Genomic DNA, 16121 nt, shown 5'->3' on the forward strand with positions numbered 1-16121 from the left:
GAACTCACACATGGTCCTCCTCCTCCTCCTGCAGGTCCTCCTCCTCCTCCTTCTCCTCCAGGTCCTCCCAGTCCTCCTTCTCCTCCAGGTCCTACTCCTCCTCCTGCCACATCTCCAACAGCACAGCCACAGCCCGGAATGAAGCGTGGAAGGAAGACCAGAAAGTGAGAACCCTGGATCCAGTCTGGTCGGCCAAAAGATGCAGCCTCTGTTTACATAAATGTATGACTCAGAGGGTTGGCCGTGTCATTGCCAACATCCCTTGTAATTTTTAGAACTAGATGTGTACCTCAAAATGGGATTTTAAGGGCAATGCAGAAATTGGCAGTGTTGAATTATAGTTAAAAAGAAGTTTATTGATACAAAAACGAATAGGATATACATGAACATACACATTGATCTAGTTAAGAATAATTATAAAAACATCAGATATATGGAAACATATGATGCATCCTACTGCTAGTTACAAGTACCACCCCCGATAGGTGTGATGGCGTCCTGATAGCAGATTTCCAACGCGTTTCAACTTATTGTAGGGATAAAGTCTTCCTCAGGGAGGGACTGCATCACATTCTAAAATTTTAAGTAACAGCATGATTATTGGTATATACTTAAATATTTGTTTGTTACCTATATCTATAGAAATCGCATTACAACAGAAAAGTATTATATGCGACTTACATTTGCGACTACAGAAATCGCATTACAACAGAAAAGTATTATATGCGACTTACATTTGCGACTACAGAAAATCGCATTACAACAGAAAAGTATTATATGCGACTTACATTTGCGACTACAGAAATCGCATTACAACAGAAAAGTATTATATGCGACTTACATTTGCATTTAACTGTGAAAAATCGCTTTCCCAGTGCTGGCAGGGGTCCTAACACGTGATTGTCAATGCTGCTCAAATATCCTCTACGGGATGGCCTGGTATATTGTGAAGAAACCAGTATTTGGCAGTCGTGATAATTAAACAACTGAAAAACATGAAGGTATAAGGGAAATGCTAAGAAATTGAACATCAAAGAGGTCAAAGAATGGAAATAATGGTGATTCGTAGGGGAAATAAGGTTCCCCAGGGCCATCATAGAGTAAAAGAGATCAAATACCTTAAATTGATTGTGTCAGGTGTATTGTTCCAAGTGGCAGGGAGCTCCGGTCCTGGAGTACCTCTCTGTAACAAAGCCAGTTGTGGAATGCTGCCTGTGGCCATCCCTGGCGTCCTAATATATGGGGTGTGGGCGTGGCTAAGTGATGGGCGTAGCCCTATTCTAGGTAGAGTCTCACATTCATTGGTGGTGCAGTGGAGGGGGTGCGACTTCAATTGGCTGCTGTCACTGTTTAGAGGAAGCACCTTTGTACAATGTATTGAGGGGAAGCGTCCACAAGCTTCCCTGTTATCTAGGTAGCAGACGCTTGGACCTCCTCCTTCCTTTTCTCCTCCCCGTGACGTGAAGCCTATTGCTTACACGTAGCCCATGTAATATGGGCACGGGGTGAGGCGGGGAGAGAGGTGCGTCTGGTTGCCGGGGCAATGTGCATATGACGTTGGGGTCACATGGCCCCGACGTCAGTTCCTAAAAGAGGGAGGGGCGCCGTGTGACTCCACAGCGCTATTGAGCAGTCTTATTCATGTTAAACCGGGCATCGGGGCATAGTAGCCCCGCTGTCTGACAAAAAAGTATCAGACTATGCACAGCGGTGTATGGGGTACTGTTCTATGCTGATGTCATAGATGTCACCAAGATATACAGTGACAAGTATGACAAAAAGTAGCAGGTCTATACTCCCTCATTTAGAGATGGAAAAAGGAAGGAAGAAAAATTGTATAAAAGAATTGCAAAGAATTGATTGAAATGGGGATAGTACTGATGAAATATGAAATATATATAATAAGAGAATGTGAAGGGGGATTTTTATTCTTAAATATGCCCAAACCTCTTTATGATGATTGTACTGTCATTGAGCGAATGGCAGAACATCAAAATTAGGGCTTATAACCACCGACACAGTAGGAAATCCCGGGGCATCAAAATAAGATCTGACGCCTTCGGGGTATTCGGGCCATGATGTTGCGTCATGGCCCCCCCCTGTGCCGGGTAGGGATAGTGGGCAGAATGGCAACGGTATCATTGGCCCTTTGTTTCAGCACTGAGAGGCGGATTCATATGGCACAGTCGCATGAAAAATGCATCTGCAGAAATAACAGCAATTAACATAATACTGTATACAAAATAGTTACACAAAAGAGATTACAGTAATTACAATAAATAAGTTTAATTAGAAAAACTCTCCTATATAGTTTCTGACTGGGTAGGGTGTAGAGTCTTAGCAGTTTAAGACATATGATCATCAATGGGGAGATAATGGGCCTATGGTGTTGTGGAGGAAGCCCTCTGTTTCTCCGCAAGGGGTACTGGAATAGAACTCCAGTTCTAGAAAAGCAGAGGTGCAAGGGAACAAAGAAGGTGAGAAAAAAATTATGTTAATCCGTTTTCCCCGAGCTGAAGCCCTCCAAGAAGGGTCTGAAACTTTCGGTTTCATTTAGGCCTGGGGGGGTAGTGGCCCTAAGGTACCTTATCCAGCGCATTTCACGCTGGAGGAGGACCTTGTTCCAGTCTCCCCCTCTGAGTGGCAAATGAATCCTATCAAGGACTGTGAAGTTCACCGAGGGTAGTCGGTAATTGTGGTATCTGGCAACATGCCTTCCCAAAGGCAGATACAAGTTGCCGATTTGCATACTTTGCATATGTTTGTCGACACGTTTTCTAAATTCCTGTCTTGTTTTGCCCACGTAGAAGGCACCACACTGGCACTGCATGAGGTATACCACACCCTGCGTCTTGCAATTGGCAAAATGACGCAGGGAAAAACTTTCCCCATTAGGCAGTGCCAGTGTGGTCCTCCTACCGATGACTGGACATTGGGCACAGGAACCACATGGGTATGTACCCCATGTTTTACAGGGGTCCTTTCTTGCCGTGCCCTTGTATTCACTTTGGATGAGTGCATTTCCTATTGAGCCAGGTTTTCTATAGGTGATTTGGGGTTTAGGACCAATTAGTCCTTTCAGGATTGGATCATCTGTAAGGATGGACCAATATTTTGAGATAATTTTATTGATTTTAAAATGCTCATTAGAAAATCTCACAATAATCCTTGTAGTGTCGTCTTCTTTGGTTGGTTTCTTTGAGAAGATTAAATCCCTTCTATTGGTTTGCTTAACTCGGTTGAACGCTTTTTTTAAAGAGGATTTGGAGTAGCCTCTGTTCATGAGCCTAATGGTAAGTTTGTCCGCTTCGTGTTGAAAGTCTTCGTTGTTACTGCAGTTTCTTTTAAGGCGGAGAAACTGGCTGTAGGGAATGGATCTTTTCAGAGGTTCCGGGTGAAAGCTGTTTGCATGCAACAGGGTGTTGCCAGCAGTCTCCTTTCTGTAAAGTTTACTTGATAGTCCGCCCTCAGAGTTTTTAAAGATGGTAATGTCCAGGAAATTTACTTCATGGGTATCCGAGGTCATAGTGAAAAACAGGTTAAAAGCATTGTTGTTCATCAGCTTTAGACAGTCCCTCAATAATTCAGGGGGGCCGTCCCAGATGATGAAGAGATCGTCTATGTACCTCTGCCACATACATATGTGGCGAGTGTACACAGACGCTGCCTCCCCCTGTAGGAACTCCCTCTCCCACTCCCCCAGGTACAGGTTGGCATAGGAGGGTGCGCAGCACGTCCCCATAGCCACTCCCTGCACCTGGAGGTAGTGGGAGCCCTTGAAAAGGAAGGTGTTGTGTCTGAGGATGTAGTCCAGCATAGTTAGAATGAATGCATTGAATTTCCAGTCTGTTGTTGCTCTTTGTTGTAGGACACGTTCAATTGCAGCTATGCCTAAGTGGTGTGGGATACTATTATACAGCGATTCCACATCCACTGTAGCAAGTAGAGCTGAACTGGGAATGGATATTCCATCGAGGATTTGCAATAGATGTATGGTATCCCTTGTATACGATGGAAGTTCCATTACATGGGGTCTCAGGTATTGATCTATTATTTGGCTGATCCCCTCTGTGATGGAACCATTCCCGGAAATGATAGGTCTCCCTGGTGGGTCATTTAGTTTTTTATGCACTTTGGGTAGTGCATAAAAGGTGGGTTGACGTGGATGTCTAGTGCGTATAAAATCCCACGTGTCTTTATCTATTACCCCTTCATTGACAGATTCATCCACCAGGGAGAAGAATTCCTGGTTGAATTTGTCTACTGTGGAGGGAGAAATCTTTTTATAGCATTTGGTATCATTCAATATGTTAAAGCACATTTTTTCGTATTTGGCATTGTCCATAAGGACGATGTTCCCTCCCTTGTCCGATGCTTTGATTGTAATTTCTGTGTTGTTTTTAAGGGAGTTTAATGCCTTTTGTTGTTCCCGATTTAGGTTGCTTTTTTTGTTGTATTTTTCCATCTTGTTGATTTCTTTAGTGATCTGTCCTACAAATAGAGCTATGGCTGGATTCTGATTCAGTGGTGGAAATCTGTGTGATTTCCTTTTGTATTTTTTGGTGGTTTGGACTCTGCTGGGTTCCTCATATTCTTCTTCACTGCTTTCACTGTCAAGATCCCTCTCACAAAAATCCTCTATTGGGCCACTTTCTTGCAGTAATAGATTAAGATCTCTGAGAGCTCTAAAGTCTGCTGCTTTGAGATTAGGTTCCACTTCAGGTGTAGCCGTGGTTTTTTTAGTCGCATATAAGCTTTTGAGTAAAAGTTTTCTGGCGAACAGATTTATATCTTTGATGGTTTCAAAGCTGTCTAAACTCCGATTCGGACAAAAGGAGAGACCTAGAGACAAAACTTCCTGTTCTATTGTTGTGAGTTTGTGAGATGAGAGATTTATGACATTTAGTTTTCCTTCACCGGTGGAGCTGTCATGGATATCATTGAAAGTTGTGGTGGTGGGGTTGGAGGAGGTTGGGATTGTATGTTGCTCTTGTCTAAAAAAGTGTCTATATGGGTCTGCTGGGTTTTCGGAATCGCACCCTGTTCTTTGTAACTTTTTCCGGTATTCTGAGAGGATGAGCCTTTTGGGTTGCCCGGTATTGTCCCCCTAGTTCTACCCATGCCCCCTTCTCTTCCACCTCGTGTGCTTTCATTTGACTGGACGTCTGTGGTTCTTCTCTTGTGTGTTTGTTGAATCTCTCCCTCCATATCTGTTTGTTTGGGAAAGGGACCCTTTCTTTTGCCTCGAAATTTGCCCGCCTGGGATGAGGCTGAGGAGGAGGAGTTATTGGAAGGTGTATCCGAAAGATAGTCATTGGTCTGGTTTATATTATTCTGTTTGGGAAATCTGGAACTTTTTCTTATTTGTGAATTGGTATTCCACTTATATGCCCTGCCTTCGCCAAAAGCGTTTTTATCCCTCCAGTATTTTTTCTCCTTTTTTATGAGAATATTTTTGCTGAAGATTTCTAGGTGTTCCTTCAGTTTTTTCTCATATACTGTATATTGTTCGTGTTTTTTGAGGGCGGAAAGTCGGGTATAAAGTGTTTGGATTTCCATGTCCATACCTCTCAATTGCTGCTGGTATTCGTTTTGCAGCAGTAGCATGAGGTGTTTGGAACATTCATTTAGTTTTGTTTCCCAATTTGTTTTCAGTTCTTTGGTAATGTTATCCAGGGTGGGGAATATTTGTATTCGTAGACCTATAGGGTTTATGCCCTCCCTGATGTAGCGTCCTAAAGATTCTATATGTCCCATGTAATGGAACTTCCATCGTATACAAGGGATACCATACATCTATTGCAAATCCTCGATGGAATATCCATTCCCAGTTCAGCTCTACTTGCTACAGTGGATGTGGAATCGCTGTATAATAGTATCCCACACCACTTAGGCATAGCTGCAATTGAACGTGTCCTACAACAAAGAGCAACAACAGACTGGAAATTCAATGCATTCATTCTAACTATGCTGGACTACATCCTCAGACACAACACCTTCCTTTTCAAGGGCTCCCACTACCTCCAGGTGCAGGGAGTGGCTATGGGGACGTGCTGCGCACCCTCCTATGCCAACCTGTACCTGGGGGAGTGGGAGAGGGAGTTCCTACAGGGGGAGGCAGCGTCTGTGTACACTCGCCACATATGTATGTGGCAGAGGTACATAGACGATCTCTTCATCATCTGGGACGGCCCCCCTGAATTATTGAGGGACTGTCTAAAGCTGATGAACAACAATGCTTTTAACCTGTTTTTCACTATGACCTCGGATACCCATGAAGTAAATTTCCTGGACATTACCATCTTTAAAAACTCTGAGGGCGGACTATCAAGTAAACTTTACAGAAAGGAGACTGCTGGCAACACCCTGTTGCATGCAAACAGCTTTCACCCGGAACCTCTGAAAAGATCCATTCCCTACAGCCAGTTTCTCCGCCTTAAAAGAAACTGCAGTAACAACGAAGACTTTCAACACGAAGCGGACAAACTTACCATTAGGCTCATGAACAGAGGCTACTCCAAATCCTCTTTAAAAAAAGCGTTCAACCGAGTTAAGCAAACCAATAGAAGGGATTTAATCTTCTCAAAGAAACCAACCAAAGAAGACGACACTACAAGGATTATTGTGAGATTTTCTAATGAGCATTTTAAAATCAATAAAATTATCTCAAAATATTGGTCCATCCTTACAGATGATCCAATCCTGAAAGGACTAATTGGTCCTAAACCCCAAATCACCTATAGAAAACCTGGCTCAATAGGAAATGCACTCATCCAAAGTGAATACAAGGGCACGGCAAGAAAGGACCCCTGTAAAACATGGGGTACATACCCATGTGGTTCCTGTGCCCAATGTCCAGTCATCGGTAGGAGGACCACACTGGCACTGCCTAATGGGGAAAGTTTTTCCCTGCGTCATTTTGCCAATTGCAAGACGCAGGGTGTGGTATACCTCATGCAGTGCCAGTGTGGTGCCTTCTACGTGGGCAAAACAAGACAGGAATTTAGAAAACGTGTCGACAAACATATGCAAAGTATGCAAATCGGCAACTTGTATCTGCCTTTGGGAAGGCATGTTGCCAGATACCACAATTACCGACTACCCTCGGTGAACTTCACAGTCCTTGATAGGATTCATTTGCCACTCAGAGGGGGAGACTGGAACAAGGTCCTCCTCCAGCGTGAAATGCGCTGGATAAGGTACCTTAGGGCCACTACCCCCCCAGGCCTAAATGAAACCGAAAGTTTCAGACCCTTCTTGGAGGGCTTCAGCTCGGGGAAAACGGATTAACATAATTTTTTTCTCACCTTCTTTGTTCCCTTGCACCTCTGCTTTTCTAGAACTGGAGTTCTATTCCAGTACCCCTTGCGGAGAAACAGAGGGCTTCCTCCACAACACCATAGGCCCATTATCTCCCCATTGATGATCATATGTCTTAAACTGCTAAGACTCTACACCCTACCCAGTCAGAAACTATATAGGAGAGTTTTTCTAATTAAACTTATTTATTGTAATTACTGTAATCTCTTTTGTGTAACTATTTTGTATACAGTATTATGTTAATTGCTGTTATTTCTGCAGATGCATTTTTCATGCGACTGTGCCATATGAATCCGCCTCTCAGTGCTGAAACAAAGGGCCAATGATACCGTTGCCATTCTGCCCACTATCCCTACCCGGCACAGGGGGGGGCCATGACGCAACATCATGGCCCGAATACCCCGAAGGCGTCAGATCTTATTTTGATGCCCCGGGATTTCCTACTGTGTCGGTGGTTATAAGCCCTAATTTTGATGTTCTGCCATTCGCTCAATGACAGTACAATCATCATAAAGAGGTTTGGGCATATTTAAGAATAAAAATCCCCCTTCACATTCTCTTATTATATATATTTCATATTTCATCAGTACTATCCCCATTTCAATCAATTCTTTGCAATTCTTTTATACAATTTTTCTTCCTTCCTTTTTCCATCTCTAAATGAGGGAGTATAGACCTGCTACTTTTTGTCATACTTGTCACTGTATATCTTGGTGACATCTATGACATCAGCATAGAACAGTACCCCATACACCGCTGTGCATAGTCTGATACTTTTTTGTCAGACAGCGGGGCTACTATGCCCCGATGCCCGGTTTAACATGAATAAGACTGCTCAATAGCGCTGTGGAGTCACACGGCGCCCCTCCCTCTTTTAGGAACTGACGTCGGGGCCATGTGACCCCAACGTCATATGCACATTGCCCCGGCAACCAGACGCACCTCTCTCCCCGCCTCACCCCGTGCCCATATTACATGGGCTACGTGTAAGCAATAGGCTTCACGTCACGGGGAGGAGAAAAGGAAGGAGGAGGTCCAAGCGTCTGCTACCTAGATAACAGGGAAGCTTGTGGACGCTTCCCCTCAATACATTGTACAAAGGTGCTTCCTCTAAACAGTGACAGCAGCCAATTGAAGTCGCACCCCCTCCACTGCACCACCAATGAATGTGAGACTCTACCTAGAATAGGGCTACGCCCATCACTTAGCCACGCCCACACCCCATATATTAGGACGCCAGGGATGGCCACAGGCAGCATTCCACAACTGGCTTTGTTACAGAGAGGTACTCCAGGACCGGAGCTCCCTGCCACTTGGAACAATACACCTGACACAATCAATTTAAGGTATTTGATCTCTTTTACTCTATGATGGCCCTGGGGAACCTTATTTCCCCTACGAATCACCATTATTTCCATTCTTTGACCTCTTTGATGTTCAATTTCTTAGCATTTCCCTTATACCTTCATGTTTTTCAGTTGTTTAATTATCACGACTGCCAAATACTGGTTTCTTCACAATATACCAGGCCATCCCGTAGAGGATATTTGAGCAGCATTGACAATCACGTGTTAGGACCCCTGCCAGCACTGGGAAAGCGATTTTTCACAGTTAAATGCAAATGTAAGTCGCATATAATACTTTTCTGTTGTAATGCGATTTCTGTAGTCGCAAATGTAAGTCGCATATAATACTTTTCTGTTGTAATGCGATTTTCTGTAGTCGCAAATGTAAGTCGCATATAATACTTTTCTGTTGTAATGCGATTTCTGTAGTCGCAAATGTAAGTCGCATATAATACTTTTCTGTTGTAATGCGATTTCTATAGATATAGGTAACAAACAAATATTTAAGTATATACCAATAATCATGCTGTTACTTAAAATTTTAGAATGTGATGCAGTCCCTCCCTGAGGAAGACTTTATCCCTACAATAAGTTGAAACGCGTTGGAAATCTGCTATCAGGACGCCATCACACCTATCGGGGGTGGTACTTGTAACTAGCAGTAGGATGCATCATATGTTTCCATATATCTGATGTTTTTATAATTATTCTTAACTAGATCAATGTGTATGTTCATGTATATCCTATTCGTTTTTGTATCAATAAACTTCTTTTTAACTATAATTCAACACTGCCAATTTCTGCATTGCCCTTAAAATCCCATTTTGAGGTACACATCTAGTTCTAAAAAAGATGCAGCCTCTTGTGGTACCACAGCCTGGGGACATACATGTCATCTGCTGCTTTCCGGATCTCTGTGACTTCTGGACCAGACTGGCCTCCCTTACATATGGACTCCTCAGGCCACCAATTTTGATGTTAAAGAATTGATGTCTTCCCTGGGGGTCCCAGGCTTCGCTAATTTCTCCTGTTGATCCAGCGTTGCCTCCCTCTTTGTTTGGTTCTGAGCCCTTAATAAAGGATTTTTGTTTTGAATTATACTTGCCTATGTGTGTTTTACCTCAAAAAGGACAATTGGTTTGTGAGGATTCAGGTACATTTCAAAAATACAATGTGAAATTAACAAGGGACACCAACAACAAACAATCTCCTTGAGATTAAATAATAAAAGATATCAATGGTGTTGTGGTAACTTGACACACAAAACACACACAAAAATAGTCTTAAGTAAAACTAAAAATAACATTAAACAAAGATCAGCCTTGGAAAAAATACAAACATAAAATCTAAACGAAAAATGGCTTTAACCACTTGACGACCGCCTCACGCCGATGTACGTCGGCAAGGTGGCACGGACAGGCAAAATCACGTACATATACGTGATTTGCCTTCCGCGGGTGGGGGGTCCGATCGGACCCCCCCCGGTGCCCGAGGCGGTCGTCTTATGTCCCACGGCGATCGGAGGTGAGGGGGAGGCCATCCGTTCGTGGCCCCCCCCTCGCGATCGCCGCCGGCCAATCGAATCATTCCTTTGCTGCTGTATGCTAAACAGCAGCAAAGGAAATGATGTCATCTCTCCTCGGCTCGGTAATTTCCGTTCCGGCCCGAGGAGAGAAGACAGGTATGTGAGTGCACCAACACTACACAACACAGTAGAACATGCCAGGCACACAAAACACCCCGATCCCCCCCCCCCGATCGCCCCCCGATCCCCCCCAATCACCCCCCCCCTGTCACAAACTGACACCAGCAGTTTTTTTTTTTTTTCCTGATTACTGCATTGGTGTCAGTTTGTGACAGTTACAGTGTTGGGACAGTGAGTATTAGCCCCCTGTAGGTCTAGGATACCCCCCTAACCCCCCCTAATAAAGTTTTAACCCCTTGATCACCCCCTGTCACCAGTGTCACTAAGCGATCATTTTTCTGATCGCTGTATTAGTGTCGCTGGTGACGCTAGTTAGGGACCTAAATATTTAGGTTCGCCGTCAGCGTTTTATAGTGTCAGGGACCCCCATATACTACCGAATAAATGTTTTAACCCCTTGATGGCCCCCTAGTTAACCCTTTCACCACTGATCACCGTATAACTGTTACGGGTGACGCTGGTTAGTTTGTTTATTTTTTATAGTGTTAGGGCACCCGCCGTTTATTACCGAATAAAGGTTTAGCCCCCTGATCGCCCGGCGGTGATATGCGTCGCCCCAGGCAGCGTCAGATTAGCGCCAGTACCGCTAACACCCACGCACGCTGCATACGCCTCCCTTAGTGGTATAGTATCTGAACAGATCAATATCTGATCCGATCAGATCTATACTAGCGTCCCCAGCAGTTTAAGGTTCCCAAAAACGCAGTGTTAGTGGGATCAGCCCAGATACCTGCTAGCACCTGCGTTTTGCCCCTCCGCCCAGCCCACCCAAGTGCAGTATCGATCGATCACTGTCACTTACAAAACACTAAACACATAACTGCAGCGTCCGCAGAGTCAGGCCTGATCCCTGCGATCGCTAACAGTTTTTTTGGTAGCATTTTGGTGAACTGGCAAGCACCAGCCCCAGGCAGCGTCAGGTTAGCGCCAGTAGCGCTAATACCCACGCACGCACCGTACAGCTCCCTTAGTGGTATAGTATCTGAACGGATCAATATCTGGTCCGATCAGATCTATACTAGCGTCCCCAGCAGTTTAGGGTTCCCAAAAACGCAGTGTTAGCGGGATCAGCCCAGATACCTGCTAGCACCTGCGTTTTGCCCCTCCGCCCGGCCCAGCCCAGCCCACCCAAGTGCAGTATCGATCGATCACTGACACTTACACTAAATGCATAACTGCAGCGTTCGCAGAGTCAGGCCTGATCCCTGCGATCGCTAACAGTTTTTTTGGTAGTATTTTGGTGAACTGGCAAGCACCAGCCCCAAGCAGCGTCAGATTAGCGCCAGTACCGTTAACACCCACGCACGCAGCATACGCCTCCCTTAGTGGTATAGTATCTGAACGGATCAATATCTGATCCGATCAGATCTATACTAGCGTCCCCAGCAGTTTAGGGTTCCCAAAAACGCAGTGTTAGCGGGATCAGCCCAGATACCTGCTAGCACCTGCATTTTGCCCCTCCGCCCGGCCCAGCCCACCCAAGTGCAGTATCGATCGATCACTGTCACTTACAAAACACTTAACGCATAACTGCAGCGTTCGCAGAGTCAGGCCTGATCCCTGTGATCGCTAACAGTTTTTTTTGTAGCTTTTTATTGAACTGGCAAGCGCCAGCGGCCTAGTACACCCCGGTCGTAGTCAAACCAGCACTGCAGTAACACTTGGTGACGTGGCGAGTCCCATAAGTGCAGTTCAAGCTGGTGAGGTGGCAAGCACAAGTAGTGTCCCGCTGCCACCAAGAAGACAAACACAGGCCCGTCGTGCCCATAATGCCCTTCCTGCTGCATTCGCCAATCCTAATTGGGAACCCACCGCTTCTGCAGCGCCCGTACTTCCCCCATTCACATCCCCAACCAAATGCAGTCGGCTGCATGAGAGGCATTTTCTTTATGTCCTCCTGAGTACCCCTACCGACGAACCCCCCCAAAAAAGATGTTGTGTCTGCAGCAAGCGCGGATATAGGCGTGACACCCGCTATTATTGTCCCTCCTGTCCTGACAATCCTGGTCTTTGCATTGGTGAATGTTTTGAACGCTACCATTCATTAGTTGAGTATTAGCGTAGGGTACAGCATTCCACAGACTAGGCACACTTTCACAGGGTCTCCCAAGATGCCATCGCATTTTGAGAGACCCGAACCTGGAATCGGTTACCGTTATAAAAGTTAGTTACAAAAAAAGTGTAAAAAAAAAAAAAAAATATCTAAACTAAAAAAAAATAGTTGTCGTTTCATTGTTCTCTCTCTCTCTATTCTCTCTCTCTATTGTTCTGCTCTTTTTTACTGTATTCTATTCTGCAATGTTTTATTGTTATTATGTTTTATCATGTTTGCTTTTCAGGTATGCAATTTTTTATACTTTACCGTTTACTGTGCTTTATTGTTAACCATTTTTTTGTCTTCAGGTACGCCATTCACGACTTTGAATGGTTATACCAGAATGATGCCTGCAGGTTTAGGTATCATCTTGGTATCATTCTTTTCAGCCAGCGGTCGGCTTTCATGTAAAAGCAATCCTGGCGGCTAATTAGCCTCTAGACTGCTTTACAAGCCGTGGGAGGGAATGCCCCCCCCCACCGTCTTCCGTGTTTTTCTCTGGCTCTCCTGTCTCAACAGGGAACCTGAGAATGCAGCCGGTGATTCAGCCAGCTGACCATAGAGCTGATCAGAGACCAGAGTGGCTCCAAACATCTCTATGGCCTAAGAAACCGGAAGCTACGAGCATTTTATGACTTAGATTTTGCCGGATGTAAATAGCGCCATTGGGAATTTGGGGAAGCATTTTATCACACCGAACTTGGTGTCGTCAGATGCTTTGAGGGCAGAGGAGAGATCTAGGGTCTAATAGACCCCAATTTTTTCAAAAAAGAGCACCTGTCACTACCTATTGCTATCATAGGGGATATTTACATTCCCCGAGATAACAATAAAAATGATTAAAAAAAAAAAATGAAAGGAACAGTTTAAAAATAAGATAAAAAAGCAAAAAAATAATAAAGAAAAAAAAAAAAAAAAAAAAAGCACCCCTGTCGCCCCCTGCTCTCGCGCTAAGGCGAACGCAAGCGGCGGTCTGTCGTCAAATGTAAACAGCAATTCCACCATGCATGTGAGGTATCGCCGCGAAGGTCAGATCGAGGGCAGTCATTTTTGCAGTAGACCTCCTCTGTAAATCTAAAGTGGTAACCTGTAAAGGCTTTTAAAGGCTTTTACAAATGTATTTATTTTGTTGCCACTGCACGTTTGTGCTCAATTTTAAAGCATGTCATGTTTGGTATCCATGTACTCGGCCTAAGATCATCTTTTTTATTCCATCAAACATTTGGGCAATATAGTGTGTTTTAGTGCATTAAAATTTAAAAAAGTGTGTTTTTTCCCCAAAAAATGCGTTTGAAAAATCGCTGCGCAAATACTGTGTGAAAAAAAAAAATGAAACACCCACCATTTTAATCTGTAGGGCATTTGCTTTAAAAAAATATATAATGTTTGGGGGTTCAAAGTAATTTTTTTGCAATGACCCCATTTTGGAAAGTAGACACCCAAAGTTATTTGCTGAGAGGTATAGTGAGTATTTTGCAGACCTCACTTTTTGTCACAAAGTTTTGAAATTTGAAAAAAGAAAAAAAAAAATGTTTTTTCTTGTCTTTCTTCATTTTCAAAAACAAATGAGAGCTGCAAAATACTCACCATGCCTCTCAGCAAATAGCTTGGGGTGTCTACTTTCCAAAATGGGGTCATTTGGGGGGGTTTTGTGCCACCTGGGCATTCCATGGCCTCCGAAACTGTGATAGGCAGTGAAGAGTGAAATCAAAAATTTTCACCCTTAGAAATCCTGAAGGCGGTGATTGGATTTCGGGGCCCCGTACGCGGCTAGGCTCCCAAAAAGTCCCACACATGTGGTATCCCCATACTCAGGAGAAGCAGCTAAATGTATTTTGGGGTGCAATTCCACATATGCCCATGGCCTGTGTGAGCAATATATCATTTAGTGACAACTTTGTGCAAAAAAAAAAAAAAAAAAGTGTCACTTTCCCGCAACTTGTGTCAAAATATAAAATATTCCATGAACTCAATATGCCTCTCAGCAAATAGCTTGGGGTGTCTACTTTCCAAAATGGGGTCATTTGGGGGGGTTTTGTCCCACCTGGGCATTCCATGGCCTCCGAAACTGTGATAGGCAGTGAAGAGTGAAATCAAAAATTTACACCCTTAGAAATCCTGAAGGCGGTGCTTGGTTTTCGGGGCCCCGTACGCGGCTAAGCTCCCAAAAAGTCCCACACATGTAGTATCCCTATACTCAGGAGAAGCAGCTGAATGTATTTTGGGGTGCAATTCCACATAGGCCCATGGCCTGTGTGAGCAATATATCATTTAGTGACAACTTTTTGTAAATATTTTTTTTTTTTTGTCATTATTCAATCACTTAGGACAAAAAAAATAAATATTCAATGGGTTCAACATGCCTCTCAGCAATTTCCTTGGGGTGTCTACTTTCCAAAATGGGGTCATTTGGGGGGGGGTTTGTACTGCCCTGCCATTTTAGCACCTCAAGAAATGACATAGGCAGTCATAAACTAAAAGCTGTGTAAATTACAGAAAATGTACCCTAGTTTGTAGACGCTATAACTTTTGTGCAAACCAATAAATATACGCTTATTGACATTTTTTTTACCAAAGACATGTGGCCGAATACATTTTGGCCTAAATGTATGACTAAAATTTAGTTTATTGGATTTTTTTTATAACAAAAAGTAGAAAATATCATTTTTTTTCAAAATTTTCTGTCTTTTTCCGTTTATAGCGCAAAAAATAAAAACTGCAGAGGTGATCAAATACCATCAAAAGAAAGCTCTATTTGTGGGAAGAAAAGGACGCAAATTTCGTTTGGGTACAGCATTGCATGACCGCGCAATTAGCAGTTAAAGCGACGCAGTGCCAAATTGGGAAAAGACCTCTGGTCCGGGGCTCAAGTGGTTACGGGGCATTAGAGTGTATGTTTATTGACACTATCTCTTGTTACGATTTCATTTTCATATTGAGGTGGCAGCACACGGTACACTTTTGAATATTTATTTGATTTAAGTTCCTGCTAAATAGGGATGGAATGAACGACCCTCTGTTCAGTTTGCACCAGAACTTTAGAACATCGCAAAAGTTCGGAACCGAATAATGAACCCCATTGAAGTCTATGGGACCTGAACTGGAAAAATCAAAAGTGCCCATTTTGAAGGCTTATATGCAAGTAATTGGACATACAATGGTTATGGGGATCTGGGTACTGATCTGGGGGACATGTATCAATGAAAAAATGTTTGGGGAAAAAAAATATATTTTTAAACGAGCAGTGATTTACTGATGCTTAAAGTGAAAGCATAAAAATGAGAAATAACAATAAAAATGTATTTAAATATAGTGCCTGGGGGTGCCCCTTAGTCTGCCTGTAAAGTGGCACATCTTTACTGTGTATAGAACCCGCTGCAGCATTAATTACTTTTATAAAGCCACAAAAATGACATTTTCCCTGCAAGCTTTCTTTATTTTGTAAACAAAGGCTTGGGGAGCCAGTCTGTATGATGAGGCCACAAGGTAGTAGACATGTGCATTCGTTTTCGTCCAAATGCATTTTTGTCCGAATTTCAGGTATTTTTGTTATCGTTTTAACAAACGATAACAAAAGCGCAGAATACGAAAACTGAAAGATCCGACATAAACAAATGCTTTATTTTCATTTTCGCTGCGGCAACAGTTCGATATA

At 43.5% G+C, this 16121-nt stretch overlaps 1 protein-coding gene and 1 long non-coding RNA gene across 2 annotated transcripts; one reads left to right on the forward strand and one right to left on the reverse strand.

Annotated features, from left to right (window-relative positions):
* Positions 1 to 240: 240 nt before the first annotated feature.
* LOC141127739 (uncharacterized) lies at positions 241 to 5100 on the reverse strand. The gene is made up of 3 exons (XM_073614491.1): positions 1119 to 5100; positions 842 to 986; positions 241 to 573 (listed from the first exon to the last, which is right to left on the reverse strand). Exon 1 carries the CDS (start codon positions 4463 to 4465, stop codon positions 2495 to 2497), a length of 1971 nt encoding a protein of 656 aa, XP_073470592.1. The 5' UTR covers positions 4466 to 5100; the 3' UTR covers positions 241 to 573; positions 842 to 986; positions 1119 to 2494.
* Positions 5101 to 7093: 1993 nt separating this feature from the next.
* LOC141127740 (uncharacterized) lies at positions 7094 to 9473 on the forward strand. Its single transcript, XR_012241587.1, has 3 exons — positions 7094 to 8666; positions 8799 to 8943; positions 9212 to 9473. It is a non-coding gene; the product is annotated as an uncharacterized lncRNA (long non-coding RNA).
* The last annotated feature ends 6648 nt before the right edge of the window (positions 9474 to 16121 follow it).

This window comes from Aquarana catesbeiana, linkage group LG02 (assembly GCF_042186555.1).
Source record: "Aquarana catesbeiana isolate 2022-GZ linkage group LG02, ASM4218655v1, whole genome shotgun sequence".
Taxonomy (NCBI): Eukaryota; Metazoa; Chordata; class Amphibia; order Anura; family Ranidae; genus Aquarana; species Aquarana catesbeiana.

Coding starts and splice junctions, on each gene's coding strand:
- LOC141127739 (XM_073614491.1), bottom strand. CDS start 4,465: ATGGAAAAATACAACAAAAAAAGCAACCTAAATCGGGAACAACAAAAG.